This window comes from Tripterygium wilfordii, chromosome 20, assembly GCF_013401445.1.
Source record: "Tripterygium wilfordii isolate XIE 37 chromosome 20, ASM1340144v1, whole genome shotgun sequence".
Taxonomy (NCBI): Eukaryota; Viridiplantae; Streptophyta; class Magnoliopsida; order Celastrales; family Celastraceae; genus Tripterygium; species Tripterygium wilfordii.
Genome location: NC_052251.1, coordinates 9,507,612 through 9,522,381, shown reverse-complemented (window position 1 = coordinate 9,522,381; position 14,770 = coordinate 9,507,612). Strand labels below are relative to the sequence as shown.

The 14,770-nt window shown below is 35.8% G+C and overlaps 2 protein-coding genes across 2 annotated transcripts; both read right to left on the bottom strand.

The window, feature by feature from the left end:
• On the bottom strand, positions 1 to 5,926 carry LOC119987568 (histone deacetylase 5). Its single transcript, XM_038832505.1, has 14 exons — positions 5,685 to 5,926; positions 5,389 to 5,590; positions 5,020 to 5,166; positions 4,734 to 4,846; positions 4,268 to 4,479; positions 3,746 to 3,810; positions 3,311 to 3,481; positions 3,091 to 3,174; positions 2,687 to 2,813; positions 2,473 to 2,594; positions 1,192 to 1,385; positions 922 to 1,054; positions 777 to 841; positions 1 to 662 (listed from the first exon to the last, which is right to left on the bottom strand). The coding sequence occupies exons 1-14, from the start codon at positions 5,834 to 5,836 to the stop codon at positions 497 to 499; spliced, it is 1,953 nt and encodes a 650-aa protein (XP_038688433.1). The 5' UTR covers positions 5,837 to 5,926; the 3' UTR covers positions 1 to 496.
• Positions 5,927 to 9,736: 3,810 nt separating this feature from the next.
• On the bottom strand, positions 9,737 to 12,781 carry LOC119986639 (PLASMODESMATA CALLOSE-BINDING PROTEIN 3-like). The gene is made up of 4 exons (XM_038831279.1): positions 12,587 to 12,781; positions 12,136 to 12,375; positions 11,994 to 12,027; positions 9,737 to 10,251 (listed from the first exon to the last, which is right to left on the bottom strand). Exons 1-4 carry the CDS (start codon positions 12,636 to 12,638, stop codon positions 10,002 to 10,004), a joined length of 576 nt encoding a protein of 191 aa, XP_038687207.1. The 5' UTR covers positions 12,639 to 12,781; the 3' UTR covers positions 9,737 to 10,001.
• Between the last annotated feature and the right edge of the window lie 1,989 nt (positions 12,782 to 14,770).

The following is a 14,770-nucleotide window of genomic DNA, read 5'->3' as shown; positions in this document are numbered from 1 at the left end:
AAAGCTAAAGTTGCTGGCACATACAGCATACAGGCTACTAGTATTCCATACCAGCCGTGGCTGTCTGAAATTTCCGCAAGGGCACAGGTCAATATTACATCTAGCATTCACCAGCTTCAGGAAGCAACCACAACTGGAGGAAAGTCCGAGCGGCCAGGGAAGGAATTTTCTGGCCACAACATAGCTGCACAGACAACTTGTAAACATTCACTTGCCACTAACTGTTGGTTACATGGTGGAAATCTTAATTCTATCTTCCATAGAGAGTTGCTACTGTATTCGCAAATATGTAGAAGTCATCCTCCATAAGGTCTAAATCTAATGCATCGCAAAATGTAATCATATATGCAACTTCCCCCATGTAAGGAAGCTTTTGCCTAGAGAACAAGCAATGCTACTATGTACCATGAGGTTTATAACAAAATATAGTAGTTGAATTTGGACCTTTCGCCATAACAAAATATGCCAACACCGAAGCACAGATACACTGCAGCAATCACAATGGTGTGGTAGAAGATTTCTCTATGTAAGCAACCGCTTCTTCTTCTGAGAGCTGTTCTCCTTCTACAAGACCTCTTATCAAGGTGTTAGCATACTCTTTGCTAGGTGCACACAAAGGAAGCTTGCCGGCTTTGAAGCTTTCAACATCCGAAAGTGGGCACCTGAATTAAAATCAAATTAATGCTTCACCAGGAAATTCTTTTTGAGGACCTAATTACCGTAAAAAAGATGTGGAAGTAAATAAAGAAAAAATTGTGAGTCTGCTGTTAACATACGTCATAGTCAATATAGGTATATTGCCCTCCTCTCCCAGATAAACAACATTATGGTACCAACCCTTCTGCATGAAATCAAACAGTACGGCATCATATTATCCATTAACGATCAAAAAACATACAAGGCCTAAAACATCAAACTTACCTTAAGAACCTCCATAGAAATGGACTTTTCCTTTATGACTGAGTTCAAAGCGGTAAGATCAAACAAAGGAAAACTCATGTCATGGTCTGAAAGACAATTTTCTTGTAGTAAAATGTCATTGAACTGCTCCAATCTGTTCGATGCCAAGGAGTAGATTTAAGAAGATAAAATCCTACTATGATAATGACATGTTCTGTTCTATGTTACCCCAAAGACTGACAACCCTTTTCGTATGAAAAACTTCAGAGAGAACAGTTCAAGAAAACATACGTAATTTTATGCAGGCACATGTAAGTTTTATCCTGAATTTTACTTTCAGGATTAAGGAAAGCAACACCTCCAGGACCCCATGTCCTAGTAGAGCTATGACCAAAGAATAAACGGTGGGGTAAAATTCTCCACAAGGTTTCTTTTGGAGGGTTTCTGTCCATTGATCCAGGACATGCCCCGTTCATTCCTTCCACCTGAAGCACAGTAGCCAATTTGAAGACCAGGCAAAATTTCAAAGCACAAGAATTATCCCACAGTTTTCAACAAGTGATATCATATTAATTAACAGTCTTAAGTTATTCTTCAACAAATTTTAAAAAAAAAAAAAAAACTAAATAAGAAAACTCTGGTACAACGCAACAAAATTGGAAATCTTCCCTCACATCCAAGTATCCAACTGATATCTTTTCAACTAACAAATAGAAATGCATTATTGGGGAAAAAATAAAAGCTTGAAAACCTAATGAAAGGCATTAGCATTACGGAAAGTAATATGGGTTATCAATGCATATTTATTTTTAGTATAGTTAATATAATTTCTCTTTTTTTTGACGGACATAATAAACAGTCTATTATTTCAATAAAATAGTGAATAAAATTTATTTCAGAGTTGAAATTGATTGAATACAATGGCAACTGCTGAAGGCTAAGAGCCTCAGAGTTGCAAACATGCCACGTGTGTCTCGCTGTAATCTAGGGTTCAGAATGCCTTTTGTCCCATAAATAACAGTGTTTAGTTTGATGTATGGGAATATAAGGAAAAATAGAGGATAAAGAAAAATGATGGTTGATCCAACATAGAGATAGCTAACATGATGAGTAAATTAACCAGCTGACCAGGGCAGCACAGTATCTCCAACGTTTAATGACATTATAAGGAAAGATTGGATAAGACAAAATAATACTTGTGCAAGTATAGAGATAGCTCCTATGATGAAGATTGGATAAGACAATAATATTTGATCCCAAGTATAGAGATAGCTCATAGCTCCTATGATGATCCAATTAACTTCCCGATCAGCAAAATTTATAATGGGTTGGCATAATGGTGGTATAATTGTTGGCACATGAGGTTTGTACTTCAGTTTTTTCTAGTCCATCCTCTAGGCACTGCTGTATAGAAGGGACTTTTGAGGGTGTGGGAGGCAGATTTGGCTTGTTGCAAAGGATCTAAATACAACAACATGAAGCATGTCAAAAAAACTCAAATGCTAATACGAGTCACAGAACTGCTACAAAAAATTTCAGTCCAAAAAATCAGAATAGCATAACATGTAGTACCTGTCCACCTCTTATATAACAGAGGATTCTTGGTATCCACATGTTTGATCCAAAAGAAGCATACCAAATGTCTATCTTGGAAAGCTCCAATCTCCAGTTAGTAGATGCATTAGCAACTCGATCTGAATTTGAACGGTAATCATCCAGTTAAACAAAACTAATAGCAGAAGAAGTTTCAAACTAGACTACTTACAATTAAAAGTTCTCTCTTTACCATGATTATCTTGAACTTTCAGGCTCCCAAAGGATGTTACAAAATTAACCTCCACACTATTGTCCGACACATGATCCAGGGATTTCTCATCTTCATTTTCAGAATCAGAACTCGAGATCTCCAAGAGCTGGGATGGTAAGAAAACAAATTTAGGAAGGTGAATGTGTGAAGTGAATAGAAGAAATATACTCGTAGTTTGTAACTAGTACAGAATTCTACAAGCAATCATTATCTGACTAAATGCATACCAATTTTTTCACATGGCAAGATGAATGTATATATTGGTTAGCAAGAACTTAACCTTACTCGTCCAAAAAATATATTAACCTTAAATTTCAATGTGACCATGATGGAAAGGAACATACTAGCACATTTTCAATCAAAAGAAGGAAAAGACACCTCACCAATTGAGAGGCTACTTGACTCGTTAACTTTGTTGGTAGTTCGTCAGCAACGGTCGGCCAGAAAGTACTTAGCTCCTGGCGGACCTGGGGAACAGATGGTATACGCATCAGAACAATAAAAGTTATGTATAGTATAAAATTTATGCATATATGAAACAACAAAGGCAATTATATATTTTCAAGAATAGAAAGAGGAAAGACAGTAAATATGTTATTTTACCGCTTGTATTATACGCCACGTGGACTCAAATGGATGGGCCTCTGAAGAACCAGTGACTGGCTTGTCTTCTAACAATACTTCCATGCACGCAAGGGCAGAATTTGCAATTGAGTTAAGGTTGTACCCACCTTCTAATGCCAAAACAATCTTACCCTTGGCAAAATCCATCAGCTGATAAGAAAAAAAAAAAAGAGATCATGAACAGTGAAAACAATGGTCATGCAGATGAAAGGGAACAGATCCAGTCTAGCCTCAAACACATCAACGAGTCAATGAGTCAAAAAAAAAAAAAAAGACATCAACGAGTCAAGGAGCTCAACAAATTAGTAACTGCATTTATAAGTTAAATAAAAAATTTCTTCTTCAAAGTAACAGCAAAATTATTATGAAAAAATAGCATGAAATTGAAAAGGGATTAAAATGATAATTGCCAACCTTTTTCAGCATAACAGAGTAACCATATGGGGTGATGCAACAACCCCCTAGAGGATCTCCAACAGCTGTTCCAGTCATTACATTAGACAAGAAATACCATTCAATCTCAAGATTCATACAGCTATACTATTTTGCAAATGTAGCAAATATTAAAACAAATTAGTCAAATGAAACTGTAAACTATTTTCATATTAGTATCATAATCTTTTCCAAATTCATGCTTCAGGATTCTTGCCTGTCGAGCTTCAAAGTAAAGTCAAACTAGTATACCATATCTGCCTTTCTCCCATGCATGCACATAATTTACAACATTCTTTTGTATTTCTATTGAACAACCATATTGGTTAATTTCTTTATTGCATAATTATTTCTTGTAAAAAAACCTTCAGTTAAATTTAGCAATCTTGAGTATCAAAAGAATGATGTCTCTAAAAATATCTAAGGTGTACAGAAGAGCCTTCATAATTCGGAGATTGAAAAAGGAAAAAAAAATTAAAATTATTTAAGTTGGAACTATTAGACCTGCATCAAATCCTGCAGAGACTAATATCATGTCAGGATCAAATTCCTTAGCAATGGGAACCAAGATATGATCCCAAACAGCCAGATAATCTGCATCCCCACATCGTCCATTCTCCCAAGGAACATTAACATTATATCCAGCTCCTGGTCCTTCTCCAACATTCGTGTAAGCGCCATCGTCATTACATGGATAAAAGTTCCCAAACTCATGTCTGTAAAAATAAAAATTGCAGAAAAATTATCATAACCATGTAGAAGTGGATATTTTAACACAACTTTTAGCAACTGACATTTAGTTGAAAACTGTCCCATCAGATTGCAAATGGTAAAACAAAGAAAATTTTGTAGCACATACATATTTACTTTGAAAAAATTCAATGAAACCAAAAGATTGTGTCAACATATGTAGTATCACAGCTGAAGTTCTCAAACAAAAGAAAACATTTTGGATCAAACTTCTTATTACCTATGAACCGAAAAGAATAAAACACGAGGATCCCTCCAGAACATCTTTTGTGTACCATTACCATGATGGACATCCCAATCAACAATCAAGATTTTCTTAATACCCAACTCCGGCTGGAGGGAAAAGCCAAAAAAGTGGTAAAGGAAGTTAGTAGTACTTAACACAATGTGAAAAACAAAGTTCAAATTTGAATTTTATATTGATAGCATTACATATGACGAGATCTAGACTTTCCAATAATCGAAAACTAAAATAAATTCTAGACTACAAAAAGAACTAGTCTCACTCTTTCATTTAACAGAAAACTTGCTGCAACAGCCACATTATTGAACAAACAGAATCCCATTGCTTCAGTGTGCTCCGCATGATGCCCAGGCGGCCTAACAATAGCGAAAGCAGAGTCCAATTCCCCTTTAGCTACTTTCTCAGCAACCTATATAATAACACAAAAATTCCTCAATGACTTATCAGCCGCAGCAATCATGATCTACAATTTTAATCCACTTTATTTACACAAAAATAAAATAAAACCAAACAAATTTACAATTCAAGGGGCAGCCGGACATACATAAACAAAAGGTAATCAGCCTACATATAGGAATTCAAATTTCAAATACATGAAAATACAATTCCTATCACCTAACATGCATATTACCTCAACAACAGAGCCAGCAGCCAAAAATGCAGATTCTGACGACCCTTCGTTGAAATATATGGAGTTCAATTTGGATGCAATTTTGTTCCTCCGCGAATCAAACTGTTTGGAGCTTATATTTCTAATCAAATTCACGTGATTCCTGGAGTGAACATACGTTAGATGTTTCTCCTCCGCTTCTTTCGCGTTCAAAACCACACATCTGCACAAAACAAGACAAAAGAACGTTGACCTACAAATTAACAGCATTGAAGCATTCAGCTGCAATAATAAACAGTATTATGACGAACGATTACCTCTGAGGGATATTGTTGGTTAACAGCTTGTTCCAAATAGCTCGAATGCGATTGGGGTTTTCGGGATGGTCATCGCCGTCGGGTGTGTCATGCTTACACATCCTCCCGTCGTAGACGATCCCCACTCGCGGCTCACTTTTCGCTTCTTCCATGGTTTTGCCCTAAAATCTTCCCGCTCTCGCTCTCTCTCTCTCTCGCAGAGAGTATTTGGATTTTCGAAATGTCACCGGCACTCTCACCAGTCAGAAAAGAAGAGCGAAAGGCCAAAGCTGCACACGCGAGTGCGTTCATTGGACCATTTTAATATTTTATTTCACTTTTTTTTTTTTATTTCGAATTTTCCTTTCCCGCAGTTTCGTTGTACTGTACTATTGGTGAGTATCGCAGAAATCCCTAAAAACCCCTAAGCTTATCGAAAGGGTCAATTAAGCTCCCGTGTTTTTTTGCGCCAAATCAATCTCTCGACTTCAATATGTCCTTCCATTAGTTTGTTGTTAAAAGCAGCATAACTCCATTTACTAACATGTCTTGTAAGTTGTTAAATAATAGTAACATGTGAATTTATTGATATGGAATTTGATAGAGAGAGAGAGAAATTTAATCTTACAAAACACAAGTCATATTAAGGTTGAAGAAAGCAAATACGATTAAGACTATCACCGCCACTCTTCCTTTCAACACCTAGGCTAGGGTTTCTGGTAGCTCGAAAATGAGATTCGGTATCAAGATCGAGTCTGAATCCTTGCTCGGGTACGATTATTGTTTTCGTTCTTGGGTTTCGGTGTAGGTTTTGCGGTGATATGGTGTTTTGATTTGGGGTTTTTATGTATGGGTTTTATTTTGAGGTTTGATATGGGTTTCTGCTTCGATTTGGGATTCCAAAATGGGTTTCGATATACAGTTTCTATCAATGTCTATAAGATGGTTTCGATTTGGCTTTAACTATTTTTATTTATTTTCAGCTTGAATATGTCATATTTTGGGTATTCCACTCACGATGGTTATACAAAAGAGCGTAGGAAAGGGTCACAATGCAAGAAACAAAGATTGTTCAAGATCCAGTAGTCAACGGAGTAACCTCACTACAACTCGGACACCAAATCAGCAGGGGTTTGGGTCCATTGCTACTGCCTGTATGGCAGGGACCATAGGTGGCTCGGATCAAACTGCTCAAGGATTGTCCAGCAATTCAATGGGCTACAACAAAGTCTAGGTACGTTAGTCGATTTCACAAAGACTGTAAGCCTAAGAGCAAGCCTAGGAAAAGAGCATTGCTAACTGTACTTGACCTGTATATCAATCCCGATACCGGTCGATAAATTCTCAATGTGAGTAAAGAGTAAAAATTTCTTTCTTTTGGTCTTTATTTAGCTTGTCATCAAACCATATTAACACATACTTGTTTGTATTTATTGTAGCCTGGAACTTCAATGGTTAGGGTGGTCAATCGTGGAAGTCAAAATTCGACAACTAAGAAGAAGTCGTCCCAGGATGAAGGCCATGGTGGCTCTTGAAGAATCCATATTGTCAATCTGTCTTCAATTTGTGCTATGTTGTTTCTTGTTGTTCCTATTGTTACGATTGAACAACTTATAACTGTGTTTGGATGATGGTTGTATTGTGGTATGTGTCCCATAATTTGGATATCCATGTTTTTCTTAGTATGTCTAGATATTTTATTGTTGAATTTGGATATCTATTAGCTTGCGTGTTGTTAAGTATAGACGACGTTGTTTCAAATAGGAGGGTCGACCATTTTTCTCAAAATACAAGGGCTTAATTGAACCATAAGGACTACTTTAAGAGTTTCATAGATCCTAAAATAATAATTCAACAATTAATGAAAATAATTAAACTCACTAATTGTACATAAATTTAATTATGACAAGTGCACGTCTATGATTTTTTGAAAATTAATGTGATAATAATTTATGAAGCTCATAATGTTGGTCTTGTGGTTGGTAATGCTTTGATAAATGAGCAAAATTGTGTTGTAGCTCATAATTAATGGTGTTTTTTAAAATTCAAGCTTAGTCATCTTTTAAGAAGATCCAGAAGTAAATTAATGCAATTTTAGACGAATTCTTACAGTTCATCACATGGATCATTTACTCTCTTTTTTTGAAATACCATTGAGAAATTTTCTTCTCATTGGAATCGAACATTGAACGCACATATGTCTAACCCAGTCAATTGTCAACCGAACCACTTCTCGTTGGTCATTTACTTAAATTTGCAAAAATTAATTGATTTTCTGATCATTAAAAATTAGATGTAGAATTTATGTTGTAGAATAATCCTTATGATAGCAAGCAGGGGTTTGCAATTGATTTTCTCATGTAAATGTAACTATACTCCCAAATTCATCATCGTCGATTATTTTCAAAAATATATATATTTTTTAATAGAACCAATTGATAACCGACTGTCGATTCGGTTAAATTCATGGCAAAAAAAAAATCGATCGTAAGCAATTGTTTACACCCATTTCTTGCGCAAAATGTAATTAACTTTGCCAAAAGGATTTGATGGTTCAAGGGCTGGCTTTAATTATGCCCAGTTTGTCCATCCCGGATCTTCAATGGTTTCTTGATAGAGGGGCATGAACTGGGTTTGGTTCAAATATCCAGCTCAATGGATATCTAACCATTTTGATAAGCCTTGCTCATAATCAGCTGTGAATGTTCTTTACCAAGGAAGTGCTCACTGTCTGGTTCATACTTCATTCAAGCCTCTCTACTCTAACGTCAGTCTCCATCTTAAAATTCTTAAGAGCGCAAGCAAATTTTATGCCTTAAACCCTAAACCCTTAAACTCCAAACAAATTTTATGCAATATGATGAGCAGACTAAAACATGTGCTAAAATCATAATCAGATACATTTTAAATTCTGATTTTGTACCTCCTGACAGAGCACAATATCAGCAAACTTAGGGGTGGAAATGGTTCGGTTCGGTTTTGATCAAACCGAAATTTTTCGGTTTCATATTTAGTCAAACCTAACCAGACCGAATAACATATATAAACCGGATTAAACCGAACCGTAAATTTCGGTTTCGGTTTTCGGTTTAAACCGATATAATTAAAAAATTATTTCCAATATCCAATTATATTGTAATTTTATTAAGTAATATTGATTATATTGTAATTATACATAAAGCATTAAACAGTAAATGTTTAATTTTACACTAATTAAGTAAAAATGGTTATTATAACATATTAACATTAATTACATAACACAAATATATATATAAATATATAATAAAAATATATGTAAAATAATTTCGGATTTCGGTTTTAAACCGAAAATATAATTTCCAAACCGAACCGTAAACCGAAACCGAATATATCCAAAACTTCAACCCGAAACCAAACCGTAAACCGATAAACCGAACCAAATTAAAAAATATGGTTATATTGCAATTTTATTAAGTAATATTGATTATATTGTAATTATATATAAAGCATTAAACAGTAAATGTTTAATTTTACACTAATTAAGTAAAAATGGTTATTATAACATATTAACATTAATTACGTAACACAAATATATATATAAATATATAATAAAAATATATGTAAAATAATTTCGGTTTTCGGTTTTAAACCGAAAATATAATTTCCAAACCGAACCGTAAACCGAAACCGAATATATCCAAAACTTCAACCCGAAACCGAACCGTAAACCGAACCAAATTAAAAAATATGATTTGATTTTCGGTTCGGTTTTCGGTTTGGTTCAGTTTTTTAACAGCCCTAAGCAAACTTGTGTTAATAGGTCCCCCTATATTATGGTACAGTTACAAATCACATCGTGTGCCCAGAGTCCAGAGAAGGGGAGAGTGACATTATTTATTTCCGTCTTGCAGGCTGTTTCATATTATCATGACCGAATTAGGTATGCTTCCGCTAAATCTTTACATATCCAATTCTACATATACTATTGGATTATGCAGTTTTACAGGAACATTCGCGGGCATTAGAGAGGCGGAGGATTCGGAGCATTCCAATCGAATGAACGCTACCGCCAAGCTTAGCCTAAACCAGCGACAAACGAAGGAATAGTCTTGCAGCATCAAATTCTCAAAGATTACTGATAATACACAGCTGTTCTCTTACATCTAATCTATTTCCACCAACTAATAAAACATCCATGAGACCACCCAAATGACATACAGACAAAACAAACTTAGCTAGCTAAGATGTCCTGGACAACAGACAACAATATTACATCACATGCATATTCGCATCTACAGAGACCCCACAAGACCAGCAAAAACCTGCAAAGATATTCCCTTTTTGATGGATCATATCTCTTCAACCCCACAAAAGCATCAGGCCTGGGAACAAGATGGTTAAGGAGGAAGAGAACAGAGTAGAGTATTCAAGTTTAAGCCCGCCGTGACTCTCGTCTGTGTTGATGCCAACTCCCGATGGACCTAAGCCGGTGTTAGTGCCAACCCCTCCTAACACTCCTCCGCTAGATGGGGTTGCACCGAAAGGGGTTGTGGTGGAGGTACCCGGGGTGGTTGTGGTGACAGGCGATGTCGTACCGGTGGTCACAGCACTGAACCAAGGTAAGAAGAAAATGCACAATAAACTTAATGAAAACCATAGCTCAAATGCAATGAACTTTATAAAAACATGTCAAAATTCAATTGAAAAGGAGTACTAAATGCTTCAATCAACAATCAACATATACAAAGAAGATCATAATCTCATTTAAAAATTGATGGCATAGCATATAAAACTTTGTTCATTAATGCAACCCAATTACATGGTCAAATAGTAACTACCCACAAAGTAATTTATGAGGTCACAATTAATCTTTATTTAAAAAAAATTACATGAAAACTCGCAGTACCCACAACCGCTATCTATCAATGTGTGTTGGGTTAAGGGTCGCTACAGTATAAGTCACTGCATTTTCGATCACCGAGGTTGACGTCCAATCTGTTTACCAGGGGATCCACACAATTTTTTGATTTAGTAAATAGACTGAGTGTCAGCCATGGCCACAAAGTTACATCTTAGGTCACAATTTATCTTAAACCATGTAACTTTGTGGTTATCAATTCATAGCCATGATTTCAAATAAAGACAACTCATCTCCTAGAAAATTGTCATTGCAGGAGACAATACTGGGACCAGAGAGATGCACATTTCTCTATACTATACAGTCTATTTTTTCCTCAAAAAGATGGGCTCAGCTCTCTAAAAAGAAGAGTGTCCATCTCCATGCTTTGCAATCAAAATATTTAACCCCACTGTTAAAAAGGTAACATTTTATATCAGGTAATGATTAAAGGATAAGACAAAAAGAGATCTCACTGATGTAATTTTTATTACCAACTCAATTATGGTGAATTCACAAAGTAATTCATCTTGGAATCTAAAAAGAACTGGTGCAAGTTGGGTGAGTGAGTAAGTGAGAGACAGTGTCATTTAAATTCAGTACCACCAGTGATTGATATTCAATGTGGGTGGAGCCCAACTATTGCAGCAATTTTTATGAAAGTGGACAGCTCCACCTCCAACAATGACAAATGATGAGTCAGCCAGTCAGGAACACATCATTATAATACAAATTGCAACACAGAGTGAATGAGTGATGGCAAGAAAGGGTTCTTTAATAATGGACCAGGCTTGAAAGGGAAAAAACACACACACACACAAAATATATACATACATATATATAAGAAAGAGAAGCTTTGTTAGAAACAAACAACAAAACCTTACATTAGTTTCAGATACCAAGGGAACCTCCTGGGGAGTCTGGAGACTCAAAAATTCAAACTTCTTTCAAAAAGCTTCCCTTTTCCCCTGGTATTCAAAGGGAAAAAGATGTCCATTCCACCCAAAAGAGAAATGTTGTACTAAAAGACAGCACATAACACAAGAAGCTCCTCTGCTTTATACTATATCAGTAATTTTCGAATCCCTGATCTTCAGTAATTTTCAAGTTAATTTTGCTTGTATTTTTCTATCTTTTTTCCAAAAAAAAAATCAAGGTTTTTCTTTTTCCTTTTTACATGGTGAATATGAACAAAGATCCTAATCTCAATTATATAAAGTTAAAAACCCCATTCTAATCTCAATTAAATAGTGTTAAAACCCCATTCTGCTTGTGGTAATCATGTGCAATTGTGACATTTCCTAGAATGTCTAAAAGGACACAGGATCTGCCCAGAATCTCATCACTACCAATGTGAAGTGTCAGAACTCAGACCTGACTACCTTGAATTGATTAACAAGAGGGAAAAAAAATCAGCTAAACAAGAAGAGGATGAAAATGGAAGAACACCATACCTAGCACTAGAAGGGTAAGAACAGCCTTGAGTGCCTGTAAATCACAATCCAAAACAAAGTAAAAAGAGAGTGAGTACTCAATTTGCTTCCTACATTTTTACAGATTCAATATCTGGTGGATTCTTTGACGGGAGGGGCTTACTGGGGTCAGATGTGGAAATCATAGCAGCACCACCAAAATCACAGGATCCTTGGGCCTGCCCTTTCTTCTGGAAATAGCTGTTCACAGCATAATCACAATGTCCCTTAACAGTGTTGGGGTTGTAACAAGGGCCATTTTGATGGGTAGGGTTACAGTCAGCCCCAGCTCCACAAGCATAGTCCAATGTTTTCTGAAGGACTGAGTCCCCAACTCCATTCTTGCACACACACCATGTGCCACCTACCACATTCAAATTTCAAACACCCAAAAGAAAAACACAAAAAAAGAAGCAAAATTAGACAAACCCAAGAAAATCAAGTAACAAGGAAAGGTAAAAGCTCATGATTTTATTTCAATTACAAAAAAAGTTTCTTGCTTTAGTACTATGACACTAAAGAGTAAAGTTGCAACAATGAGATGGAAGGAGGAGAAATAAAATGCAGGAACTTACTTGAATGGCCAGCCATGGCTAAGACCAGCAACAAAACTACAAAAGCAGCCATGAATAAAACTATAAAAAAGAAAATGGGTGTAGATCAGATTTAATAAGACTATAAAATGCTCAAAAGAAGGTGTTGCAGCAGTTTGTGAGAGAGAGAGAAAGGAGGAGGTGGTATTGATGAAAGGAGGGGAAGAGAGAATACTTAATAGTAGAAAGGTTTTGTCATAAATGGGTTAAAAATTATAATTTTATATTACATGTAAGAGCAGTAATAATTGATAAACTGATAATGGGGGATGTAGCCTGTAGGTAGCCTTTGCTTTCTCTGCTTTGGTGTCGGCTTGTCAAATGTTTTTTTGTTTGCAGGTGTCCAGGAGGGACTATATATATTTATTTACTTCTGCATCTCCATAAAAGAATAACTTGAGTTCTCCATTAATCAAAAAGGAAACTTGAGATGTCAATTTTTCTTTTCATACCTAATCAACCTAGTAAGTGTGGATTAATTAGAGTGGAGCTAAAGTTGTGGTTTTGGCCCTTTTGGGAGCATGTGCTATTAGATCTTAAATGAGCCACATTCTCAGAGGGACCGTTACAAGTCCCACCCCAATCCCGTCCCACTTCCATGCCACCCTTTTCACAAATCTTGATTTTAATACAGATCATTAACGTATTAATATGTTATTACTCCTTGAAGAGGAAGAAAAAAAAAATTTGAGTGGGATCCCATCCTGTTTTTTGGGGGTGGGATTTGGAAAATTCCACATTCTCATCTTACTTTGAATTAGGTGAGAGATGAGATTTGAAGCAAGAACTAGAATATGTCGTTCAATGTGAAATATCATTCTTTTTATAAACTCGACCTATTAAAAAGGATGAACCTTCAACATTTAACCTATTACCCCACATAATTTGTGGAAAAATTGTTTTCATAAATTGACACATATGACCTCTAAGTTACACCATTGCAACTTTACCATTGAGTCATATGTTTGCTTGTAAAAAATGTAAACATTCCCGTGTGCATTAAGACTCCTGTAACTCTACCGTTGGACCTCTGAGTTGCACAACTTATTCAATCTCTTTTTTTATTTGAACAAGATGTATTTAAGATGGAAGCTTGGTCAATGAATCACTTCAAGAGAAAAATGGTAAGAACTAAAGCAGTAATGGTCTTATACATGCTGCTGTAAATTGTTTATACTTCACCTCTTTTTTTTTTTTTTTGTCTATCAAAGGAAAAGCTTCAAGACAAGTTGTCACAAAATCCAGAAAATGCAGTATCAACAAATGATCAGATCATTGGATGGGGATCAGTTAATGATGTGTGCGCTAGGGTTTTTGGGCCGGAGGGAGCGACATGGACGAGTGCGAGGTGTTGGTATTGGTCCAGTTCCATCACAATGATTGAATTTGTCCCTCCCCAGCTTTGTGGTATTCGAATTACTTGTAACCAGGGCTGTCTAAATTAATCGATTGGATCAAATTGACCGACCGTTTGAATCGATTGGTCTGTTATCGTAAAAAAATATGTTAATGAGAACTTATTGAAATCTCGAAAAAACCAACCAAATTGTCAATAATATATTTTTTATTTTTTAATTGAACTTGCGATTCAACCAATGACCAATTGGTTGAAGCAGTGACCCGATCCTTTATTTGGGTCAATGTTCGGGTCGGATTTAAAAACAATTATTTTCACCATTAATTTGAAACATGCTGGCCCCAAAAGTAATGGGTCTCACATGTCATCTCACTCATCCACACCCTCAAAAAGTGATCCTTACTTTAAATCCTTACGTGATAATACCTATTAAATATACCCTTTCATGCAAATCTAAATCTTATTTTACATACAGATCTGTACTTGATATTCATAGATGTTGTTGTGAATTCTCTTATACCACGGGCAGGTTATTGCCTGACGCTTGTGGTTTCTGACCGCGATATATTTAGCACGCAATAATTTCAATTGAGATCTCTATAACGTTGAAAAGCACCATAAATCATAAATTATAAATCATCGTGGTAGCTGGTGACGTGGTAGAAGCATAGAACCCATGGAAAATATGACTCGGGACATAAACGATAAAATATTTGATAGTTCAAGGATAAATGATTGAGTTCATACTTTAAGGATAAAATCGATAAAAGCTTAATAATTGAAGGACATGAATGATATATTTGCCTTTA

Bases quoted from the DNA above. Each gene is read 5' to 3' on its own strand.
- LOC119987568 (XM_038832505.1), bottom strand. From the start codon at position 5,836: ATGGAAGAAGCGAAAAGTGAGCCGCGAGTGGGGATCGTCTACGACGGG. The intron at 5,591-5,684 runs GTAATCGTTCGT...TGTTTTGTGCAG, and splicing joins ACCAACAATATCCCTCAGAG to ATGTGTGGTTTTGAACGCGA. The intron at 4,480-4,733 runs GTAATAAGAAGT...TTATTTTTACAG, and splicing joins TTATTCTTTTCGGTTCATAG to ACATGAGTTTGGGAACTTTT.
- LOC119986639 (XM_038831279.1), bottom strand. From the start codon at position 12,638: ATGGCTGCTTTTGTAGTTTTGTTGCTGGTCTTAGCCATGGCTGGCCAT. The intron at 12,028-12,135 runs GTAAGCCCCTCC...TGTGATTTACAG, and splicing joins GATTTCCACATCTGACCCCA to GCACTCAAGGCTGTTCTTAC. The intron at 10,252-11,993 runs GTATGGTGTTCT...ACCTTGGTTCAG, and splicing joins TCTTACCCTTCTAGTGCTAG to TGCTGTGACCACCGGTACGA.